This window comes from Leuresthes tenuis, unplaced genomic scaffold (assembly GCF_036924035.1).
Source record: "Leuresthes tenuis unplaced genomic scaffold, fLeuTen1.0.hap1 SCAF_11, whole genome shotgun sequence".
NCBI lineage: Eukaryota > Metazoa > Chordata > Actinopteri > Atheriniformes > Atherinopsidae > Leuresthes > Leuresthes tenuis.
Window position 1 is genome coordinate 6,882,838 of NW_027325365.1, and position 22,536 is coordinate 6,905,373.

The 22,536-nt window shown below is 39.5% G+C and overlaps 2 protein-coding genes across 8 annotated transcripts in view; one reads left to right on the plus strand and one right to left on the minus strand.

The window, feature by feature from the left end:
* rapgef2b (Rap guanine nucleotide exchange factor 2b) overlaps window positions 1–15,028 on the minus strand; it is a 95,144-nt gene extending 80,116 nt beyond the window's left edge. For all 7 annotated transcript variants that reach the window (XM_072395227.1, XM_072395225.1, XM_072395223.1 and 4 more), the window contains exon 1: window positions 14,353–15,028. In XM_072395227.1, the coding sequence (XP_072251328.1) occupies window positions 14,353–14,421 (69 nt within the window). In that variant the 5' untranslated portion in view covers window positions 14,422–15,028. The remainder of the gene's footprint in view (window positions 1–14,352) is intronic.
* Window positions 15,029–16,209: 1,181 nt separating this feature from the next.
* Window positions 16,210–17,729, plus strand: LOC140317762 (protein SPMIP2). Its single transcript, XM_072395275.1, has 3 exons — window positions 16,210–16,340; window positions 17,083–17,312; window positions 17,667–17,729. The coding sequence occupies exons 1-3, from the start codon at window positions 16,277–16,279 to the stop codon at window positions 17,727–17,729; spliced, it is 357 nt and encodes a 118-aa protein (XP_072251376.1). The 5' UTR covers window positions 16,210–16,276.
* Window positions 17,730–22,536: the final 4,807 nt, after the last annotated feature.

Below are 22,536 nucleotides of genomic sequence, written 5' to 3' on the forward strand. Positions count from 1 at the left end.
GAACTGCACATGGTGCAAAAGGACATTTTTTCTCTCTAAGCTCCCACACTGATTACATATTCAGGGGCTGCAGTAAATGCAGTAAGGACAAAATACTGCACTGCTGTCCTTGAGCCGAACAACAAGATAACTTGTCCTGCAAGAAAGAACAAACTTTACTGCGTTGGTTTAGCCGTATTTGTCAACTCAAAATGATACGAGATTCCACAGCTATCTTATTAGTCCTGCTGAGTCATCGTAAGTCAGCCTGGCGTTACAGTCACATCCTGTCACAACTGAAGCCATCAGCAGCATCACAAGAGTAAAACGTGTTTGATGAGAAAAACGAATCTTAACTAGTGTTTATTGCTCTTTTAGAAAGCAGCAACTAAAACAATAAATCAATCTAACTGCAACAATTACTTTTAAATCCATTTTAAATGTTTTAAAGGTTCTTTTTGAGAACAAACACTGCAACAGGAGATCACACTGCATGTAGAGCTAAAGAATCCACCTTAAGGAAATCCTGTGTTGGAAGAGTGAGCTATTGTTTTGTTCTTCCACTGACATATCTTCTTCTTTGTTCCAATTACAGGCTTCAAGTTAAAAACTGCAGCTGCAGCTTTATGCCACACCACTTAAGATGAATATCAGACTCGGTATCCCGCCACGTGAGCCACAAGTCCAGATCGGGCCGATCTTTGTCACTGATTGGCTACAAGCAAAGACAACCAGCAGGCAGATCTTTGACTCAGTCTCTAACCACACTGTTGCTACCCTGACCACAGCTTAATTTAGCCAACCAGCGTCCCAACGATAAACACATCATCAGCAGACAGGCAGTAGGTCCAAAAAAAAAATTAAATAAAAATAATCATGTGTTGGAACCTCTGCGTTGAAAGTGAGCCAACAATGTAGTTTTAATAGAACACACGCTTACTTAACAAAGCTGTAAAAGCAGTTTCATCGCTTGGATAATTAATCCAACGATTTCAGCAACAGCCTGTCAATGATAATCTTAACAATCAACCAAATCTACATTATTGTTACAGCAACAATATTTGATTATTTTCCCTCAATTTGTTGCATTACGGTGCATTAGCAGCATTGACATATAGTTAATTTAATTGTTTGTTATGATGGCGAATGATCTCAATAGAAATCTCAATGTCTTATTATTGCAACTCTAACCACAACAATGCCTTAATGTGGATTCAACACTGGACTTGGACCAATACTGGACACAAAGGGATCTCTTTGCTCTGTTATTGAACCTCATCGTAGCAGGTTCTTTTTCCCAGGAACAAAGCCAACTGTCCGGCCAAATGAAACCCGCCCCATCTCGCTCAAACAAAGGCCTCAAAGAGGTGCAGTGCAGCCATCACAAAGTTACGCAACGTCACATAAAGATCAATTCATGGGAGCTTGAAGCTAAAACAAGGGAGGGAAAAAAAGAAGTGGGTGGATAAAGCGGGATGGGGATGTGCTTTAATCTTCTCAGGGCAAATCACTTGCTTGGTGGTCTAAATGATCCCAAACGCTTGGCTCCAGCGTCACCCCCTCTCTTCTGTCCAATTAACTTGACACAAATAGAAGGCAAATGCTGGTAGAGAGTTACTAATGAAATCCCCAGGAGTAACACCATGGGGGAAAAAGAATAATACTGCTTCCCTCTGCTAACTGGTTCAATACTGTTCTGTGAGAGCACCCGTTAGCTTTGTTAAAAGTGTGGGGCCCTCCCCTTGGTGAATCTAAAACATCTATGGAATTCAATAATCAATCTTTAACATTGCTGCTTTCTCTTATTGCCTACTGCATAACATAATTCCAGCATTTCAATGCTACTCTTGCTGCTGGTTGCTAGGAAACAACCAGAGAAACCCTTCCTTCCTATGAGGGCAGCATTTCACACAAGAGATCCCATTTCAAGTGTCGAAGGCCACAAACACTCTCAGCTGACTGGAGGGACGCTGGAGCTCGTTTGTGAAAAATGTAATGTATAATCTTATGTCCTTTTGTTTAGGGGCATGTCTTGTTGTTGTGAGATGTTCTCAGGTGGGCATCCCTTTGAGCCTTTGAATTTCCCCACCTTTTGCAGCATAGGTGGTTCTGGTTTTAGTCACATAAAACAGACCATTTCTGAACACACCCAACTTTGTCAACATATTATTGAAAGGCCTATAGTAAGTGCAGTCACAGTGTGTTACACATTAATGCTGTCAAATGTGAATAATAAGTGGTCATTAGGGCAAAGAAATGATTTGCAATACATCAACAGAATGTATGAGGCATAAATGGCTAAAAAAAACAATACAAAAGAAAATCAATATAATGCTAAACAGCTCCACTGATTTAACGAGTATGACTTACTTTTCAATCAGACAGTCTGTTGCAAGATTGCTCATTTATGACAAAATTTTGTGATTATCATGCAAGATTATATCTAGACTTGAAACTTGTCTTTTAAACTCTTAAGTTCCTTTAACCTAAAACAATTTAGAAGGAGTTTTTGTTTTTTTTTAAACAAAACTAAACATTCCACAGCCTGGCGGAGATAAGGTCTTAGGGAGGATGACAAATAACTGCTGTAAAGGAGGGTGCAGGACTTATAACAAGAGTATTATTCTGAAATTATATTTGCCACAGTTAAAGTTTTTTCTCGGTTATCAGGTCTGCACAAACGTTGGACTCCAAAATTGTAGATAGAGAAAAAAAATTTCATAAAATGGGCAGCTGTAATCTGCTTCAGTAATTCCTAAATAGGTTTGAAATGCAACCTTAGCAGAGACGGAGGTCCCATGTTTGGAGCTTTTCCACAGGGTCTCTGGATTATCGGCACATGAACAGCGTGTTCCCTCAGAGCTATGAGCGAGCCGGCAACATAGACTTTTGTTAGGAACTAAACAACATTGTCATCCATGCTCTTTCATGGTTTGCCATCACCATGCGGTGGATTCTCAAGCCAGCCTGGGTTTAGGTGTGACTCCTCGGCTTTTCATCTCAAAGACTGCGCTGTAAATCACTCACTCTATCTGAGACAATGACTGTGTTGTTTCTGCAAGCCCGGAGGGGAAAAAAACATCCCTTTGGTTAATGTGAGCTGATGATGTATCTGGTGAGGTGCCAGTTAAGGTCACAACAGCAACAGAGTGATAGTGGCGCTGAGAGTGACACTTCAGCATATAAGGTCTCCTGTGAGGAAATCACGCTGATAACAAAGTACAAGCTCGACCGGTATGATGGGGTCAGTTTGTGAAGCCCTGCACAGGGTCTGAGAGTTGCACAACTCAGGAACTGATGAGAGCTTTCTTGTATGTAGCATACGGTGTGTACAGTACCACAATGGCGTACCAAGCTCACGAAGACTTGAATGGAAGCTTCCTGTTTACAAAGTTGCCTTATGATCCCACCCAAGGCCTTTCACTTCACTTGGGCTAAAATAGGCCTCCGCTCCAGACGGACGGGGATTTCAGGCTATATCCTGAGGATGTTTTACAAAAGACACGGTGAACCATTGTGATCTTTTACGGCTTCAGTCGCAGGTTGAAGTTTTCTCTTTCCTTAGTTACCTTGGAAAATATTGCAGATCTTTTCCCCCTTTGATTTAATACTTGATCCATCACAGTTAAGATGTGCGCTTCACTGATTTTGGTGTGTGTTGTAGCGAATTGTTTCAAGAGCCGATGAAATGTTTCGTGTAAGCAGTTTGCTCACATAAACAATGAAGAATGTCCAAAAAAAGTAAAGAGAACTTTCTCCACAATTATTGTCAACACGTGCAAATCAAAATCGGAGATTTTCTGCTGGAGATGCAGTCTCACAGCTGGAAATACTGCGGAGCAGAGCCTGGATAATAAATCACTGGGTATTTTGTTAACATAGATCAAGAACAGTGCTCCCTAATCAATACATGTATTTGTATGTATTCATAATATTGATGAGCAAGTGGAAAGTATCAGCCCAGCATAACAGAGTAAAGCAGCAATTCTTATGAGCGCACACGCTTGCCATAAATGATCCAGAATACTTGCTGCTCTCTTTTTACATGGGTACACTTGCCGATTTTCCGACTTCTTACTAGGTAGCCGGCCTGCTAATCTTTCCAACATGTCAGAGGCAAATGTCAGTGAATGTCACATGCAGCCCCTCAGGAACATGTCTAGGAATGATCTGGCCTGCAGGGCCTGTTTGAAAGCAGCTATAAAGAAACCACTGTCTTACTTTTAAAGAGCATGATCACCCAACCAAACGCAAAGGTTTCTTCCTGAAAACCAGAGAAAGATTTTTAGTGGTAGTATAAAAAAAAAAAAATCAATGTATTATGTGGTAAAAGTGTACCTAATCCTTTAAAACTAAAGAAAGAGTTCAACAAAATGATATTCAGACACTAACTTTTCTATTTCAATCAGAAACTTGAGAATTTTTATAATCTGATGTATAAAATCAAACTGTAAGTACAATACAAGTCTTTGTTTAAGTCTGCCTGCCATGTGTACAACTGCAGTTTTGCTAAAACTCTTATTCCCAGTGTGGCGAAGGTACAATTGGTGTGATTTGAATCGTTTCTGACATGCACAACCTGGTTGTAACAGGGAGTCATTGTGTTGGGTCTGAACCATACCTGCCGCCTGATTTAAAGCACTCAAGCTTATAAGGAAGCTTGCAGGAATGGTGTGCATCTTTCCCTGCAATAACAATTGAATAGTCCTCATTTAGTCCAATAATAGCACAGCCACAGGCAGCCAGAACTTCACAGACAGGCAGAGGAGTCAAACTCTCACATGACCAAGACCAAAGAAAGGACATCATCACTGATTGGACATGGTCACACTGTCAACACAAAGGCCATCATTTTAAATGACATCTATTCACGCAATTAGCCAAACTGGTTCAAAACGTTACTGAAATGGAATATGCTTAATCAGTTCAATCAATCAAAAATGTCAAGCCCAAGGGAAGAGCTCACTTGTAAGATTCCACACATGACTGACAGACAGTCCTCATGTGATCATATCTCACTTAACCACATTGAAATAAACATAACAGAACACCAGCAGGTTGACTACCGTTTCTGTAAAAAAATATACAATTCCATGTTTTAGTTTCATAAGAAACCATTTTTACAAACATTTCAACATGCGAGTTATATAAGTGATGCAATATCAAGTCAAGTTGTTTTTTATTTGTCATGTGTACAAATGCCAGGAATAAAAAGAGCAACTTGTTCAGATGCTGCATGTAAACAAACAGAACAAACAGGAGGCTTTTTGCAAGTGATACATCCTGCAAGCTTAGACAGAATGTTTGTTTTCCAGAAACCGGAAGAACAAGACAACATCCTCGTGGAAACTCTGCTGGTGTGGAGCCGTGTCAGGCGAGAACGGCGCCTCTCAGTGTGGCCTTCAACACTATGCGTTCACACAGAAACCAGAATGTGGCCAAAACCGTTCTGGCCACCTCCGATTGTGTTCAGAACTACCGGATCTGAATGTCTCCTGAGTGAGTTTACACCTGCAAACACCTTCCATTTTTGATGCACTGTTTTGGAAAACATTCAGGGAGCTTATAAAAAAGTAAACGATGACTCGAATCAGGCCAGCTTTCACATTTAGCTATGGGGTTAGTGTGCACAAGTGTTTTCACTTCCACCTCTCCTGTGTGAGGCCAGCTGTTGATGACTGACACATTCTAGGGTGGGATTAAACCTATATTATTTTCACTGTACAGGGGATGATAAACCCATGCAACTGCCAGCATACCCTGCATCCTCTTAAACCTAAACAAAGGTCTAACCAGCACAATAGGAAAAACATGTGGGATGTAGATTTTGTTTAAACATTCACTAAATGTAACACGGGGAACTGATATGGGTGACTTGACAGAGATTTGTAGCCTAACAGGAGATACATTTCCTTTGCAGGTTACATATGTAATTCATTTATTTTTTAAAGCTGTAGAAACAAGATGGATGTTCTTTAGTTCTTCACTCGTCATCTTTGGGCTCTTGAGTAAACATTTCGGACACTTCAATATGTGTATGAATAATTAGCCGTGATAAGTATTACAGCTATTCATTCCCGGAATAGCATTGCATTAACAGTATGCATGTTGTAACAGTGAGAATGTAGTGAGCCTGATTTTCAGTCAAAAAACGGCTTTCTAAAACTCTTCTGTTGCCGTGACGCATTGGCCTCATTATGCAGTGTTGTACAGCTCTGACTAACACCCTTTATTTCAACAATATTTCTCTTACAGAGTGCAAAGTGCAGCATTTGTACAGTGTAAGTATGCTTACAGGGGAGGTAATTAAATTACTCAATCATAAACAAGCAAATACTGCTTTGAGAAAACCATCCAAGCACTAGCTCTTCAAAGGAACTGCTAACGTGGCATTATGTAAGCCTACTTTTGATGCTTGGTCTTTGCCACAGCAAGGCTGCATAATACATAAGGAGATCTGCATACTAATCATGGCAAGGATGATTAATGAAAAGGGCTTGCTCTCAACAGGAATGGTTTAAGTGTGAAGGAAATATAAGGACATATGGGAAAACGTCTGGCAGTGGACGGCTGTTTGAGGTTAGCCAAAGCAAGTGTCAATTAGCCAGGTCAAGGTCTGAGGTGCTGATGAGCTGATGCTATTTAATAAATAATGCTCAGCTGTAACTGACATCACAACATTTGGAGAGAAATTATAGCTGGAATGGAGCAAGAAACGCATACCACAATGTCACCAGAGTGATATCGATGTCAGCTGCGCTGCTAATGTTGCATCACAGCAGTTAAAGTGTTTCCACAAACTTCTCCCACAGGAAAGATCCTAAAAATTCCAGGCACACACAGGCTCTCTGGTTCAAGACAAGGACCGTGTGTCCTGGTAATCTCAGACTGGCACCCAAGCAATCTGCATTCAGAGCAAGGAGAAAATAATTGAAGGTTTAGCTCAAGCCAGCTGAGATAATTATGCCCCTTCTTCCCAAAAGCAGGAAGTGGCAAGAAACCATCAAACATTCCAAGAATCAGATCAAGTTGAGGCCTTAGTAATGAACAGACATTTATCGCGATGGCCAATGGAGGTCTGCGGAGTTGGAAACGTGACCAGCCATAGGTTAAACAAACCCTCAGGGACCAATTACAAAGATAAGGTTTCAGCAAGACAGATATAGAACACCAATTTGCTCCACTGCACACAGGAAGTGGAACAACAGTATTCTTAATCACTGATTTATAAAAGGAGAAAACGTTAGGCTATGCACCACCTCTTATGTACCTGCTGGCAGAACTCATGGACTGCTGTCGTAGCAGTTTTCACTTCTGACAACAGCATCCATTAGCACAGACAGCTGTTTTTGCTCATGATAGTGTTGTAATGAATCACTTCTTATAGCTCATATGACAAGTAAGGACCTGCGTGCCACCAGCACAGCTGTTTATAAACCTTAGTTTGCATGAGTTGCATGGCATTACAACCAAATGTCATATCAGAGCTCAACTTTAACTATGTTCACACAGAGCAACGTGGAATCGGGCTTTGCATGTCAGGTGACTGACAATGATACTGCTCTTTATTTGACTAATGTGTCATCATCTCACACTTTAAATCGGTAGTGTGCATTTGTTTACACGAGAGAGTAGTGAACTTTCTTTGCAAATAATGGCCTGGTGAGAGGAGATTACCTTTAAGGCTCCAAAATTTTAAGTGCGACTATTGTTCAGTGCCGGGAAAAATAAACAGCTCCAAGGAGATAAGAATTGCTGCTCGAGTGTTTTCGCTCTTAGAAAAAAATTAATTTTTTATTGTGGACAAGATGTGTCAAATACGTGAAATAAAATACCCATAAAAGCAAGGTAAGCAAAAAAAATAAATCAAGGCAAGCATCTCTGTTACACTGTAGGTAAGATGTGGGCAGTGCTTTCAGTGCACGGAGGAAGGCTGGCAGTGCCTCACTGATAAATATTTCAAAGCTTGTGCAGTTGAGCAAGCTACCAGAGGCAGAGTGTTAATGAAACTGGCTGCTGTACAAGAAGACAAACGCTGGGCTGTAATGCTCATAAATCTGTGATGAGTGGAGATGATTTTATGATATTTGAGATAGTAAAAAGAGGTGCCAACAATCATATTAAAAGATATAAAGTCGCTTTATCACCTTGGTTGTTTCATGCTTTGCCTGATAAAAAGTATATAAGAGATAAATGTCAATTTTAAAGGATTAGTTTGAACCAGTTTCCTCTCAAATGCTCTGTGCATATTTGCCTACACAACACAGATTTCTATAATAATAAAAAAAAAAAAAAACAATCTACCCTGTAACTTTGCTCAAATACAGCCCCACCAAAAACAGTGCCCCGATTTTGACCCGGTCATGCAACAGCAAACACTGTTAAGTGCCATTGTTCAAAATCATGTAAACAAGTATTAGCTGCACAGTGAAGCTGTATACAGGGATTTAGGAATCTCTAAATCTCACAAATTAATCAGCTCTACATCTGATCCACGTCATGTCTGAGCAGTTCGCCATGAGGAAGGATTACACAGTAGATTATAGACCAGAGTGAGCCTGTACCGTCTGGGGCTGAAGCTAAATAGGAAGTTTACACAAAGTACTCTGGCAGTTGTTTACAAGGAGGATGATACAACCTTCTCAGGTAAAGCAATATCAACATCACATGGTAACAGAGCTCCAACTTCAGTTCAGGTTCAGTGGTGACAATACAAAAATCCTGGGAAAAGGATTAAGGAATTGTCAACACAACTTGACAAACCTTGCCTCCACTCATGCAAAATCTTATCTATAACGTATATATGTCATCTTTTCCAAAAGTTGGAGTTTCCACAAATCTGATTCAGGAATGAAGCTTTTAATGGCAGCCACGGTAATTTAATACCAGTCATGCAAATATTGTGCATCAGGAATTGTTTATTCTCTAAGCTCTCCAAGCAGCCAAGTGGGTCTCAGGCTAAGTTATGTAAAGATTGTGGTCGTTCAATGGCATGAGGTCTATTGCCTTTTGCTGTGAAGGCCAGTGGAATTTCTGGAGCCTCGGCTGCAGGGATGTTGTGCTTTGCTTCAAAAAAATGTCCCAAGGAATGTCATCATTGGGAACTTAAACATGCATTATTCTGAAAAGTGTGCGATTCAGCTGCCTGAAATGCACGCAGCGACCTTGAAGGCGACATTCAAGACTATCTGACAAGATAAAAAGTGCGGAGACAATGTGACCGCGGCATGATCATTGAGAATCCAATCAAACACAGGACTCAGTCACACTGCTGGGCTTTATGCAAATGCAGGCTATCCATTACCTTCCGCAAAGTAATTGAAAAAGAAAGGTGCAGCCCAGCTTATCAAAGCAACTATGGTATGAATCATAACCTGGAGTGGGACCTCAATACACGGTCATGCAAGACAAAAAAATTAAAAATGAAAGCAGCAACAACAGACTAAGGAGCTAAGAAGCCAGCATGGGGTGAACATTTTAGGCTGCGTTAGATTTACTTCATCTGGCCCTCTATTGTTATCGCAGGAACATGATTTAGCTGAAGGAAATCAGAGATTATTTTGCAACATAAACACTTTCCCTACATGCACCTCCTGAGGAAGTATCTACCTTAAACACTTATGTTCTTGATATGAAAAGTGGGTCAGTTTCCCGACTGGCCTTTTTGCACCACAGTACAGAATGTTACTTACTTTCTTACTACACAGAAGGAGCATAAGAAATGTTTAAATAAAGCCAGATATCCACTGTGTCTTTGCAACGACTGGCAAACCGTGGACAGAGTTGTCCACTTTCTCAGTGGCTTTGGTGTATCAGAATGCAGGGCAGCTGCAGATGTGTTTCCAGACAACAGCCAAGCAGCATGCCATCTCTAAAATTCTGTTCAGCTGGAAAATCTAGCCAAAAGATCGCTATCTAAAGCTGGAGTGCACCCAGCCAAATTCAAATCTCAATTACCTCATGTACTTATCATCCGTGATTAATTAATACCATGCAGTCATACGGAGAGTCACAAGATCTGTAGATTTCACCTATATGTCAAAACATCCAAGTATTCACCTACCTTAACCTTAAGCACAATGCAGAGCCTCAGCTTGGTTTTTGTGCTCTACCAGCATTAAACGATGCCTCGTGGGATGAAAGCTGCTCTGTCTTTGACCTACGTAAATCTCAGTGGTGCCTTTAAACATAAACTAAACTGGATTGGCCTTTTTCGTTATTAGATTTTAGGGAGTAACTGGCGCACAGCGCTACACAAACATTCTCGTGTATTCCAGAAGGGGAAACAGCTTCTGGACTGCAAAGGTTTCCTGGCTTGTAGTCAAGTATGATATCAGACTTTTATCTGCCCAATAAATTGTAAAACAACCATGAAAGTTATCGTGCTGCGGTTTAAATGTTTGATTCATGATGAAACGTTTTCATCAGCTGCTCCTCGTACCGTCCATCCACTGACCAGTAGTCAGTGCCATCACTATCTCATAAAAGAATTACTGATGTGCAATTGAAACTGTGCTGGCCTTCTGGTTGGGTATCCTTGTTGCAACATTTGTTTCTTTTTCGCTTTTCTGGACTCATCCCCTGTATTTAAACTGTGAGTAACACGTCACTGAAACCACGCTGTGTGTAACCACTTCAGCTTGCATTTAGCTTGCACTTTCAAACACAAGAATAACATGTGACATCACTTTACTTCCACAGGGTTAGCGCTGCAGTGCGCACGCAAAGGCCAAGGCAAGCAGTGTCTAAATATACAGGACAGACTGGAGCTTTGGAAAATTAGGAAGCCTTGTGTTAGCAGGGAAAAGTACTGTTTCAACCCCTATACAGAAGGGAAAAAGAGTGTGTCCTACTTTTTCAGGGAGAGTTTTTTTTAATAGATGTTCACATGCTTGCGAAGCCCTTAAAAAATAGGAAACGTCTCAAAACATCAAACAACATGGGGAAAAAATAGAAACACTGCTTCAGGGTGAAAGAGGTTCTAAGATGTTCTTCCTGCCTCGATTCACAAGGCATCTTGACGCTTTTCCTCATCCGGAATGTACGGAGCAGGATGCTGAGCAGCAGGCGACTTTGTCATCAATCATTTTACATCTCATGGCAAATGTTTCCTTCTTGCGCAGCCTGATTATCAGCAGCGCTTCTACACCTGATGGGATTGATTTTGAAAACCCCAAAAGTGAAAAACAAAAGAACACTATAGGAACTGAACAGAATTTGCTCAGTTTGTTTGCATTACACAAACAAAGTGTCACTGAAAGCAAATTAATATAAAAAAGCCAGATCTATAATAAAAACCAGTCCAGTCTTTACATTTTCGGCTACTTTGTCGCCTTTGTTTTTGCACAATACTTTAATCCTGCAAAAATGATTCACCAAACATTTAAGAGCCTAAACTGAGTCCACTCCTTAACGTTAGTTTCTTTGAGTAATAACCAGACTAAAAACCTGATTTATTTTGCTCACTGCTATTCTCTTGGGTTGCAAAAAGGCAGCACAGCACGTCTTATCTTCTCCCCTACTGTCTCCTAGTAAGGTCACCGCAATCCTGCACTGATCTCCTGCTCCGGTTCAGAATATGTGGAAACAATGTAAAGTAGGCGGCTTGTCCCTCCGGCTATGTGGCTGTGAACCAGGGTCACCACAGCAGAGGACTGTTGTTTGTGGCCTTTAGCTTTGCCACCTGGCTAAACAAGAGGAGAGATGCCTGTCCTGGATCCAGCCTCTAGCTGAAAATAAAACAGAGAGGCGACAGCAGACATATCAACTGTGCACCCTGCAGAGCCAAGCGTGTGCCTATTTTTGATCTTCTAAAACTAAAGAAAGGGATTTTACTCATCGGTCTAAGTTTTGTTAGGACGATAAAAGCAAACTATTATGTCTTTTTTTAATGGTTATTACTTGTAGGTGATTTCATATGAATAAACGAGGCTGCCAAAACAAAAAAAAACTATTGAAAACTTATTTTGAGGGATCACCACTCAAATGTAAATTTATTTTCTGATGATATGAAACTGGAAATAAAGAGTTGCATCAGAAAAACATTTGACGTTATCACACAATAAAACCAAGGAAAAGTACATGTGTTGGGAAGCTTCAGATCTCACAGCATTTATCCTCACAGGCAAACTGGACTCTTTTTCCAGAGGCAGGCATAATATGCAACAGCAAGTCATCTTTATAAACCGTAAATAAAAAGATAAACCGCTAAAAAAAGTAATGGTGGATATGTTCCTCTGGAGAGCAGGAAAAAAAGGTTTGAACTACTGAATGCATCTTCCCTAGAACTGCATTTAAGACAAAGGTGGATTAAGAGGACAATGGGTTCAATGTAGACCCTGAAATAGCACAAATCACAGTGAAAACAGAGCAACCTGAACGAAAACTCTGTTCTACTGAGAACTGCACTGCGTATTTAAGATTTAATTTGACTGTGTTTTTTGAGACTGCAAAGCTTTCGGTAATACCTCAAATAGTCGAGTGTGTCATCTTAATTCACATCAGCATACAGCTATAAAAGCGCAGCAGTGCTTAGTAGAAGAAAAAAAGTGTCCTCATCGTCTTACTGTACACTTGACAATAAGCCTGCCATGTTTGTGAGCTGTCAAACAATACCCACGTACAGTAAAAAAAAGAAAAAGAAAAGAAAAATCAAACAAAGGAAAATGACATAACTGGTGAGAACACAGTTATTTACCCTGTCATGTGACAACAGTACAAAGCAGAGGGTCAAACCCCACTATGGTGAGTCTTGAGATAAAGACAGATCTCTGTATCCGTTAGCTAATCCTGACAGAGAGGTCCTGCCAACACCATTAGGATAAACCCGTTTGAGCCACCGCAGTCACTCGACACATGAACAGAACATCTGAAAAGGTGTTGCTAATGAAAAACAGACTGAAAACTACCACAAGCACAGAGGCCCGTGATTTCCATTACTGTGACGATTACAGGTGAAAAGAAATCTGTAGAATAAAACCACAGCGAGGCCGTGATGCATGTGAAAAAAGCTGTGGGCTTATCTGTCAAAACCAAATGGCACAAATGCAGCAGAGGCTATCCTAATTTACCTCTGTGTTCATGCAACTCTTAAAGCTTAATTCTTAAAGGTGGGTTGTGAAGAAAAGGAAGCTTCGATAATCACATTTTGCACAAACTACCAGAACAACAAATACCTGATTTCAACTCAATGAAATCACTATTTTGTGGGAAATTCAACAAAGCTTCAATTAAACCCTTTAAAACAAAGCTTGAGGTGATTTTCTCACCTTTTATAGACTAAATTAATGTAAATATGCATCTTACTCATCGCTAATAAAATTAACGTTGGGTGTAGCTCAATCACATCTACTGACACAAGCCAAATTCAGAATCCTCAACTATGACCCCACTGTAGCCCACTGGTTTAAGTAGTAGTCTATTGATTGCCTATTGTGTGTGAAGCTGTGCTGCAAACCATCTGTTTGCAGGAGCTAAAAGAGAATATCACCTTTATAGCCAAGCTGGATTCATATTTGCTCTCTACCCAGTATGCAAATCAGAACTGTGCACATTCAAAGTGTGTAGGTATGCGAATTCAGGGGCGATAACCACATGCCATCGAGTTTGCAGGTCCAGGAGTCATCGGAGTGCTACTCCAAACATTCAGGAAACTGCACCGAGTTCAAACAACAACGCAGTGTTTTATTTGTATCTATTTTTCTGCTATTGTATGAAACTGTCTGCGGTGCATGAAAAGCTTTACTGTCCGTCCACCTTCACAGACATGACAACAGCAGACATCCTCCAGGAAAGAGTGAGCGGTGGCAGAACATTTTATGGCCACTGTTAATGTCCAGTAAAGTCACACATTTTAACAAAGAAGAAATAATAGAAAGGAGTATCATTATTTGAAGACCGCGTACGTTTTTGAACCGCTAGTTGGATAGGTTTGGCTAGGTTTGGATTAGCTCAGTTACTACTCCTAATATCCATACATTTATCTCCGTTTTTTATAGGATATATTTTTTGGGTTAAAATGCAAAAGTTGGTTACAGATGCGAGGTCTGCAGACTGCACCTATGTTAAACCACGGTGCACAAACTAATGCAGGTTAGATTCCCACGATGTTTGCAGGACCCGTTATGTTAAGTAGCCTCGATTATCTCTGCTGATAAAGGGCTTAGCGGGATGTAGCCGTACGTTACACAGGAGCGAGCTGCATGGCAACAGTTGAGCCCCCAAAAACTGATAAACTGTTGCAGGTCGGACGGTGCAGCGTCGTTAATGTTGCAATGTTATCATGTTGCAGCAGCCTGCCAAAACACAGCGGAAATGACCACTTCAGAATACAGATTCCATTAGTGGCAAAATGTAATAAATCATTCCTCTGACCTGTTGCGTCCTTTCAGCCGGACTCATCATCACAGCCTGCCGAAAGCTGTTGTCCACATAAGACGCCATTGTTTTGGAAGACGCCGTCTGGAAGATAATGAGTTTCTTATCCTTAAAAATGTTTAGAAATATCCAGGGGCTGGGGTATAAACAATAGAAGCCCCCTATTGTCTTGCTTTTTTTTCTTGTTGGCTGTGCTCAGAAGCTAGCGGATAAGCTGGGAGTGCCCGAAGCCAGGCCAAGACTGGAACCAGACAGCCGAGCAGTCTCCTCAGGGTCTCTGTCCCTCAGCTGGCCAATCCGAAACCGGCTGCCAACACCAGTCCCCACCGGGAGGAAGCTTATTTTAAAAGCGCGACTCAAGTAGTCTCGTTGAGTTATTTTGTAACTGTAAGAGATGATGTCCCCTTATTCAAGCCAGCGTTAGGTAAAGCTATTCCTTGAGTCTTCGGCATTCTGCTAGCGACGGGAAGAAATTCCATGTAGGATCCAGCAAACAAAAAGTAAGCTCGCGGCTCAAAGGTATCCCGTGAACAGTAACCCAGCGTCCATTATGAAAGGGCTACCCTCACACTCTCACAGAGAACACTCATTTTATTAGCGTTTTAATGGTCTACAAGTGAGGGTTGGTCCACTGCCGCTGCTCTGTTCTGTTGTATGCCACCACCATGGTGACTGACACAATAACCGAGACGTCGGAACGAATTAAGAGCAACACTTCCTGTAAAGCTTTTCAAAGTAAACCTATATAAACAGCAATTTTTTAAGTAATTCAGACAATAACGCAGAGGAGTCCATAGAAAATCGTTACTTATGACACAGTTTTGATTATATATTCTTTCAAGTATCAATTACGTTACATATGCAGAAAATCCCTTATATAAAGACCAAATTTTTATAACCATCATTACTATTAAAAAAGACTTGAAATTGTAAATTATAATTTACTCTCCATAAGGATTAAGTGCGATCATTTTTTGTTGATGTTTTAGTGTCTATCAACCATAAACGTTGCATGGTTTTTCGTTTAAATGCTAGTATCGTGTTCACATGACGTAAACTGGACTATATTATTTTGAAAGTAAAAACCTTTTATTTCCTGTACAGCCTTCGTTGTTTATATTTAACTTGACAGACATAAGGAGCAGGCTCATTATGGGCGAGTCCATTCAACAAAGAACAGAATGAGGACCGTGATGCTGCAAAAGCAATGCTTTGGCGCCACCAAGTGACTTTATAGGGAATTACAGGTTCACATGCAAATTTGGAAGAAAAAAAGAATGAATGAATTTAGACCTTTTACAGTAATTTTCCATTAACATTTAATAAAGACAGCATAAATTACCTTATGAAATGTTAAAGTGTCCATAATAGCTATAATAAAAGCAATTCAAGTGAAAAGGTAAGCTTATATTTATCTTAAATTGATAATCTATCAATAACAAACAAAAACAAGAACAACATGCTGTGAAAGTTACAAGAAAAATGCTCTTTTCTTCTAGTACATGTTTTTTTTTAAAGAATAGCAATTCAATGTTCATCTAAATTCATTTCCCCCCACAATAAAGCTATCTCTCTGCTTTTAAAGCTCTTACTCTGTTTATCTTAATGTAACAAAAAATTGCATCGCACTCAAATAAAATGATAACAAAAACATGCTCAAATCACTTCCACTTTGATGCTCATTTACTCAATCAAATCATTTGAGGTAAATGGACAGCAAAGGTGTTATAAAGTGGGCATGGCTCAACAGCTGAACCCTCCCCTGTTTATGGAACGTAACTAGGCCTCAAGCAATGACACCATGACAACGGGTGCTTGCATTACAACCAGGCATGACCCCATAGACGCACCAAACTGCTCAGCTCATAGTAACGATCCAGGGGGGTCCAGCCTGCAACAATCGATACATAAGTGTGGAAAAATGATGCGGAAAGGTGATACAGCTCCAGAAGGGCCACCTTGTGGGCAGAGGATGATTTTTACAGGTAGGAAAAGCTAACAGACCACGTGTTTTTCTTGATTTTCATTTAACTGAGTAAAAGATTGGAATAAAGCAATGCTGTCTCTACAAGAAGATATTTAAAAAAATAACTTCCAACTGATTTGTTGGAGTAGATTCTCTTGATCATCCACACATGATCATCATACGAGCTTCGCACAGTTGCCAATACTTATCTCTCATGGATATCTTTTTCTTCTCTTAGACAGGAGTCATGAGAAAAATCTGTATCAGAAAGAATGTTTATTCTTAAAACTATTCCATTGCCATGATACCAACTGAAAGATAATGACAAAGAGCCAAATTTAGAATAGATGATATTCAGTTTATAGGATTTAAGTTGTGAATGTAGAAAATAGAAAAAGAGATTAAGTTCAGTTTGTTTCATCCCGGCCTTCATGTCAATCTGTTTCAACTGATTATTTGGGATTGGGTTAAAATGAGCCTGTGACGAAGTAGACGAGTAAAAGCTGAAGCATCTCTTGTTTTTTAAGAATTCAACAAGGACCCCATGGGTAGAGCTGTAGGCTCATGTCATTATCCATGGGAGACCATTATAAAGGTGACTCGAGTCTGAAACCATTCAGACATAGCTGCATGGAAATGACGAGAAATGACATCTGTTACAAATGCCTCTACTACACCTTACATAGGAGGGTTCTAAGGATTCAGGTTCATTTCTATATTGTTTTTTACTGTCTTTTCTCATGTGTCTTGATTCTGACCAGGTCCAGATGGAATTGGAGACTATAGGCCAAGATCAAATAATTTCTCCCAGTACATTGGCGTGGGCGCCTCATCACCCGAGGCCACAGGTGACCTCAGTTATTTGTGCAGAGGGGCACCACAGGCTCACCCACCCATGCCAAGGCAGAGCTATGTGGGTGAGGTTGGCTGGGGATGGCAGTATAACCAGCTGTTGAATAGTGAAACACTGCTCAGCAATATGCAAATTAAGGTAGGAATAAAACGGACCTGTGTGCAGCCTGTGCTAACAAGCCCGTTGAGGCATTGTCCTAATTTAATGTGGCACAAAGTCATTCTCAATGTGACTTTGAGAAACAGATGCATATGATGCAATATGAAGCAACATTGTCAATGCTGGGACAAACAGTTGCTGTGTGGCACCGACAAATGGACCATTTATCAAAATGGAGTCACATTTATTTAGATTACAATCTAAGATACAATAAGTGTTGAATTGTGGCATTATACTTAAATATCCCATAATGTAATGTGCTGTAAACAGCAAATAAAAAACAGCTCAATAGAACTGAACTTGTTTTTTTAATTTGCTTTTGTTTTTTGTCAGAAAACAGAGTTACGAACAGCACTTGAAGACAGAGTCTCCCAGAGGTTTCAGAACAACCAGTAAGGCAGAATTTGTGACCCCACCATGAAACATATTAAATGTCTTTTTGTTTCTATCACTCAGAATCCTATTTCATATGTGCACCGAGCCAAATGAGAACATCTCGGGTTTGCACAGTGTTGAGCGAATGCATTGTGAGCTATCTTCTTCCCCATCCATAATGCAACACTTCCACTTTAACAGGAACACACAGCGCCTCAAGCTGTGAATAAAAAATCACCCAGACTGACTCAGACACACACCCGACAAAAACAGTTCATTGACCAGAACAAACACCTGGAAGGTTTATTTTTAATAACAAAATATCCACATCATTATTATTACATTTATTGTCCCTTTGTTATTTAAAATAACTCATCAGAAGTCTTGCTGCCATAGTGAATGTATAGTATTCTGTAGGTTTGCTCCAGTGTTTTTAAATGAGTGCAAACACCAAAGTCCCATACATGGCACAAGTATGAAGTCACAAAACTGTTTTGTTTGTGTATGAATATGATGTGTATCATATGCTGTGGCATAATGAAGTAATATGATACAGTTTCGCCATGATCATAACTACCATTTATTTGTGGAATGGTGATGGCTATAGCCATAATTTTAGAAATACCAATGCCATAAGTACAGTCAGCAAGACCCAACTCTTAAAGTTTTCCTGTGCAGAATCAGTCCTAACTATTACATTTAATGCTCCAGTGAAGGAGCATCCATTTCACTATTTATAATAGGGCTGGCAGTTTGATTACCAGCCACCATCGGTATATTTGTGTGAATGAGAAACACATTGTGAAGAAGAAGAGGAGGAAAAACCCACTATTTACCCTTATGTGCATTTTTATAAAAGGTAACCCATAAGTATAGTGTTAATTGTGTCCTACATAGTAGCTTGGTGTTATATTTAGCTAATGTTGTACTAAAGCTTTAGGAGCATCAAACCTGTTCCAGCGACCCTTGTTTTACCCTCTCAAATTGACTGTCATTTGTAATTTTTCACTGCTGTCCGAGTTTACCGGTTTCTCCTTTATTTTGCAGTTTTATTACTGTTTGAAGAACGAACAGCCTTTTTCTGACCACTGTTAGAGTGAGGACTTTCATTCTTTTTGCATTTCTTGTTTGTGTTGTAGATTCTCAGTCACCCAGGTCACAACAACCCTAAGTGCTTAAATAGAGGGCAGCTGAACCTCTTTTCTTGGTTCTTGAAAAGTTACCTTTAATTTAAACACTTTGGACAGCACACATTAATCTTTGTCACTATCTCAGTTTCAACCAAACCACGTTTGTTTCCTAGAGTATACATATTTTTAACAATACTAGACAAAAACAAAAGCTGCAAATATATAGTCAGATGGGGAAGGACACAAAAGCTACAAAGCAAAGACAGGAAAAGTCAGACATGAATAATCACAACAAGATAAAACTGGGAAAAGACTAATATTTTGAGGGCTAAAGGCAGCCTAAGATGAAACAGGAAGACAGGAATAATATTTATATTTTTTAGATTAAAAAATTAATTAAAGTTTTTAGATTAGATATTAAACTGTTTACAGATAATGTGAGGGTGATATTTTAAGTCTGAGAAACTGTAATATAGTCACTAAAATGCGTGAGTTTGAATTTATAGTTATCACTTGCTGGCATGGTTTACCATTATTATATTCATAATCCCTCACAAGTGTTCAATTATCAGTAACTGAAATGAGCCTTCACTATGTAATAACATTAGATATGAAGCAAATCAGCATTATCCACGTCTGTTCACAGGTGGCAAAGAACCTTTAGCATAAACACAAGGCTACATAAGTTCTTTGAAGGGCACATACCAGATTTCCCATTTCATTTTCAATAAAAAAAAAAACAAAGAGTATCAAGAGATACTGCAGAAAAAAAGATGAAAAGATGAAACTACCCTTTAAAGGAGAATTTGCTGATGTCTAATAAAGATATGAAATATAGTAAAAAAAAAATACACAATGCAAAACAACCCCCATTCTTTTGAATAATTGACAAAGTGTCTTTTGGGGATTTGATAATGAATTATTGACAGACTCATTTAACAACTAGGGTGTAGGCACAGTTATTATGATGCCAACAGTCCAGACAAGCACTGGTTAGTCTCCAAGAAAAACTGGCACAGGTATATCCAATCCAGCTTTATTTATAAAGCACTTTACATTACCGCAAGGACCAAAGTGCTGCACAGAATACATAAAGACATTCAAACTAAAAATGTCATTACACAGTCACAAAAACATAGAATACTAAAATCCAAAATACTTTAAAACACATATAACCAGCCAAGCAATAAAAAATTAAAATAAAATATTCCATATTTTAAGAGCTTCACAGCAAAGCACCGTCCCCCCTAAGCTTACGTTTTGTTTTAGGCACACTGAGGAGCAGCTGATCAGCTGACCTGCGTGAGCAGGTGGATGTACAATGGTGCAGCAGCTCAGAGAGGTAGGTAGGAAGGGGCAAGGCCATGGAGCGCTTTAAAAACAAATAAAAGAACTTTAGAATTAATCCTAAAACGTATGGGAAGCCACAGTTAAAATGGGGGAAATGTGCTCATATTTGCATGTGTCAGATAAAAGACGTGGAGCAGCATTATGTACTCTCTGTAGCTGGAGTTGGGGGTTATATAGGAACCACTAACCCCCACATAAAGTGAATTACAATAATCCAATCGAGTAGCTGTGAAGGCATGGATTACTTTCTCAAAGTGCTTCCTAAGGAGAATTGGTTTTATTTTGGCCAACTTTGACTCTGACTGTCAAATTTAAGATCAGCATCCACTTTAACCCCAAGGTTTATAATGGTATGATTTTCTCGTTGGTGATAGCCTGGGAAGTGGTTGCATTTGTGTCTGGACAGATCTGTGAGCTGGGTCATATATCACAAGAAATCCTTCCCAATCATCTGATTTAATCTAAATGCATCTCAAAGAAAAACTCCACTCAGAGAGCCTATCAATAATATCTAAAGATATATTTCAGACATTGAGCATGTTCAGAGAAAACCTCTTGAATATATCTCTATTCATATTGAGATCACTGTTCATGTGACTCAGTCAGACTGCACAGGGATTTTAACCCTCTGGGACTTCTGTATATTCATTCAGCTGATATTCCTCTTTTAAAATTGCTCTAGTTTGTAAAGAAATATCTTAATGATGAATATTGAGTACTTTGGGGCTTTAAAACCTAAAAGTAAATGCTTATTCAGGATGACAGCATAAGAACAAATGCAAATTCATAAGCACATGATAAGTCTTAACCCAGGGTTAATTATGAACAAATGTGTGACTTTAACTCAAAAGTGCAAAAGAACATTATTCCATGAGGAATAATTACACCCTGCAGGTAAACATGGAGGCCAGTTATGTCACTTGACGCTTGCCTGATTTATGTCCCTCGATGTCTCATTGTGGGCTCTAATGGATTCATGTTTGTTTCTTCTCAGAAAGAACATGATGGATGACTCACGAGAAGTCAACACCAAGTTTCACAGAAATAGTCAGAGCTAACAGCAGATGGCATTCTGCCACCCTCTGTGAACGGAGGACCTGACTGCTAATGAGAAGTGTCGAGCTTGATTAAACATCTTTTAATCAGTGTAAATGGTTGACTTTTCAGCGTTTTTCTTTTCTCACACCCTTAAGCCTGAATAATTCTCTATAAGAGCTTATTTATTAATCATATCACGTAGAATCGGGAGGCTCTTTTTAAAATTTCAACAGACCTGTGACAGTTGATGGCAGGTTCATGACTGCACTTTATCTATGATCAAGCATTGCAATTGATAAATCTGAACAGGTGCACAGCTTTGATAATATAAACTTGGCGAGCAAGTGTTAAATAAATCAGTATCAAAGTTCTGACAATCTGTTCAAAAGGGAATTATATCAGATATGGAACTAATTCCACAAATGGAGGATTTCTTCGAATAATAACAAGGGACTACCAGGTTGGTATTGTTTGTCAGAGGTCCCTCACCCTCTCTCAAACTGTTGGGGAATCACTTTTGATTCTCATTTAAGGAGCACCTGGTAATCCATCCCCATGGCGAAAGCAATCACATCCCCTTATATCTGGTGTAGATAACTGTATACGTTGTTTACCACAAGAGAAGCCATCAAGTCTCCCATAATGAGCCAAATAGACATTGATTTCTTGGGGTCAGTGGCAATTTGTTGGTAACACCATCACAACAATAGACTGACCTTAATCTGACACCCACCTGAAGGCAGGGTTTGACTGAATATGTTGAGACAGAACATTGTACATTTTCAAGAAAGCCTGAATGTTCACTGAGAGCCATCTGGTGATCAAAGAAGTTGCTCTTAGATTGCTTGTTTACATGAGATCTTATTCCACAAGGCAGTATATTCAAACTCCACAGAAAGGTTTTACTGCCGCGATAGTTTTAAACATGTATTCAGAAAAAAAAGAGCCAATTAGCTGAACATCTGTGTGTAGAAATTATTTATAAGATTTTTAAGTCACTGTGATGAACTGTCATGTAATAAATGTGTGACATTGTTTCAAAACAAGCTTTTGTTTGTAGTTATTTATTCAATAACACTTTCTCTATTGATTTCACAGGGAATTGATTATATTGTCATAAATATGTGATAAACAAATGATCCAGAGCTGCGAAACACATACAAAAAGTCTCAATCTACAACTACTCTGCTGGCTGTTTTTAAGATCTCAAAGGCTCCACCTTATCTGTCGGAAATTTTACAGCCTCATACTCCATCAAAAGGAGTGAGGACTGTAAATCAGTTTCCCTACAGATCCAGACTAAAAGGTAG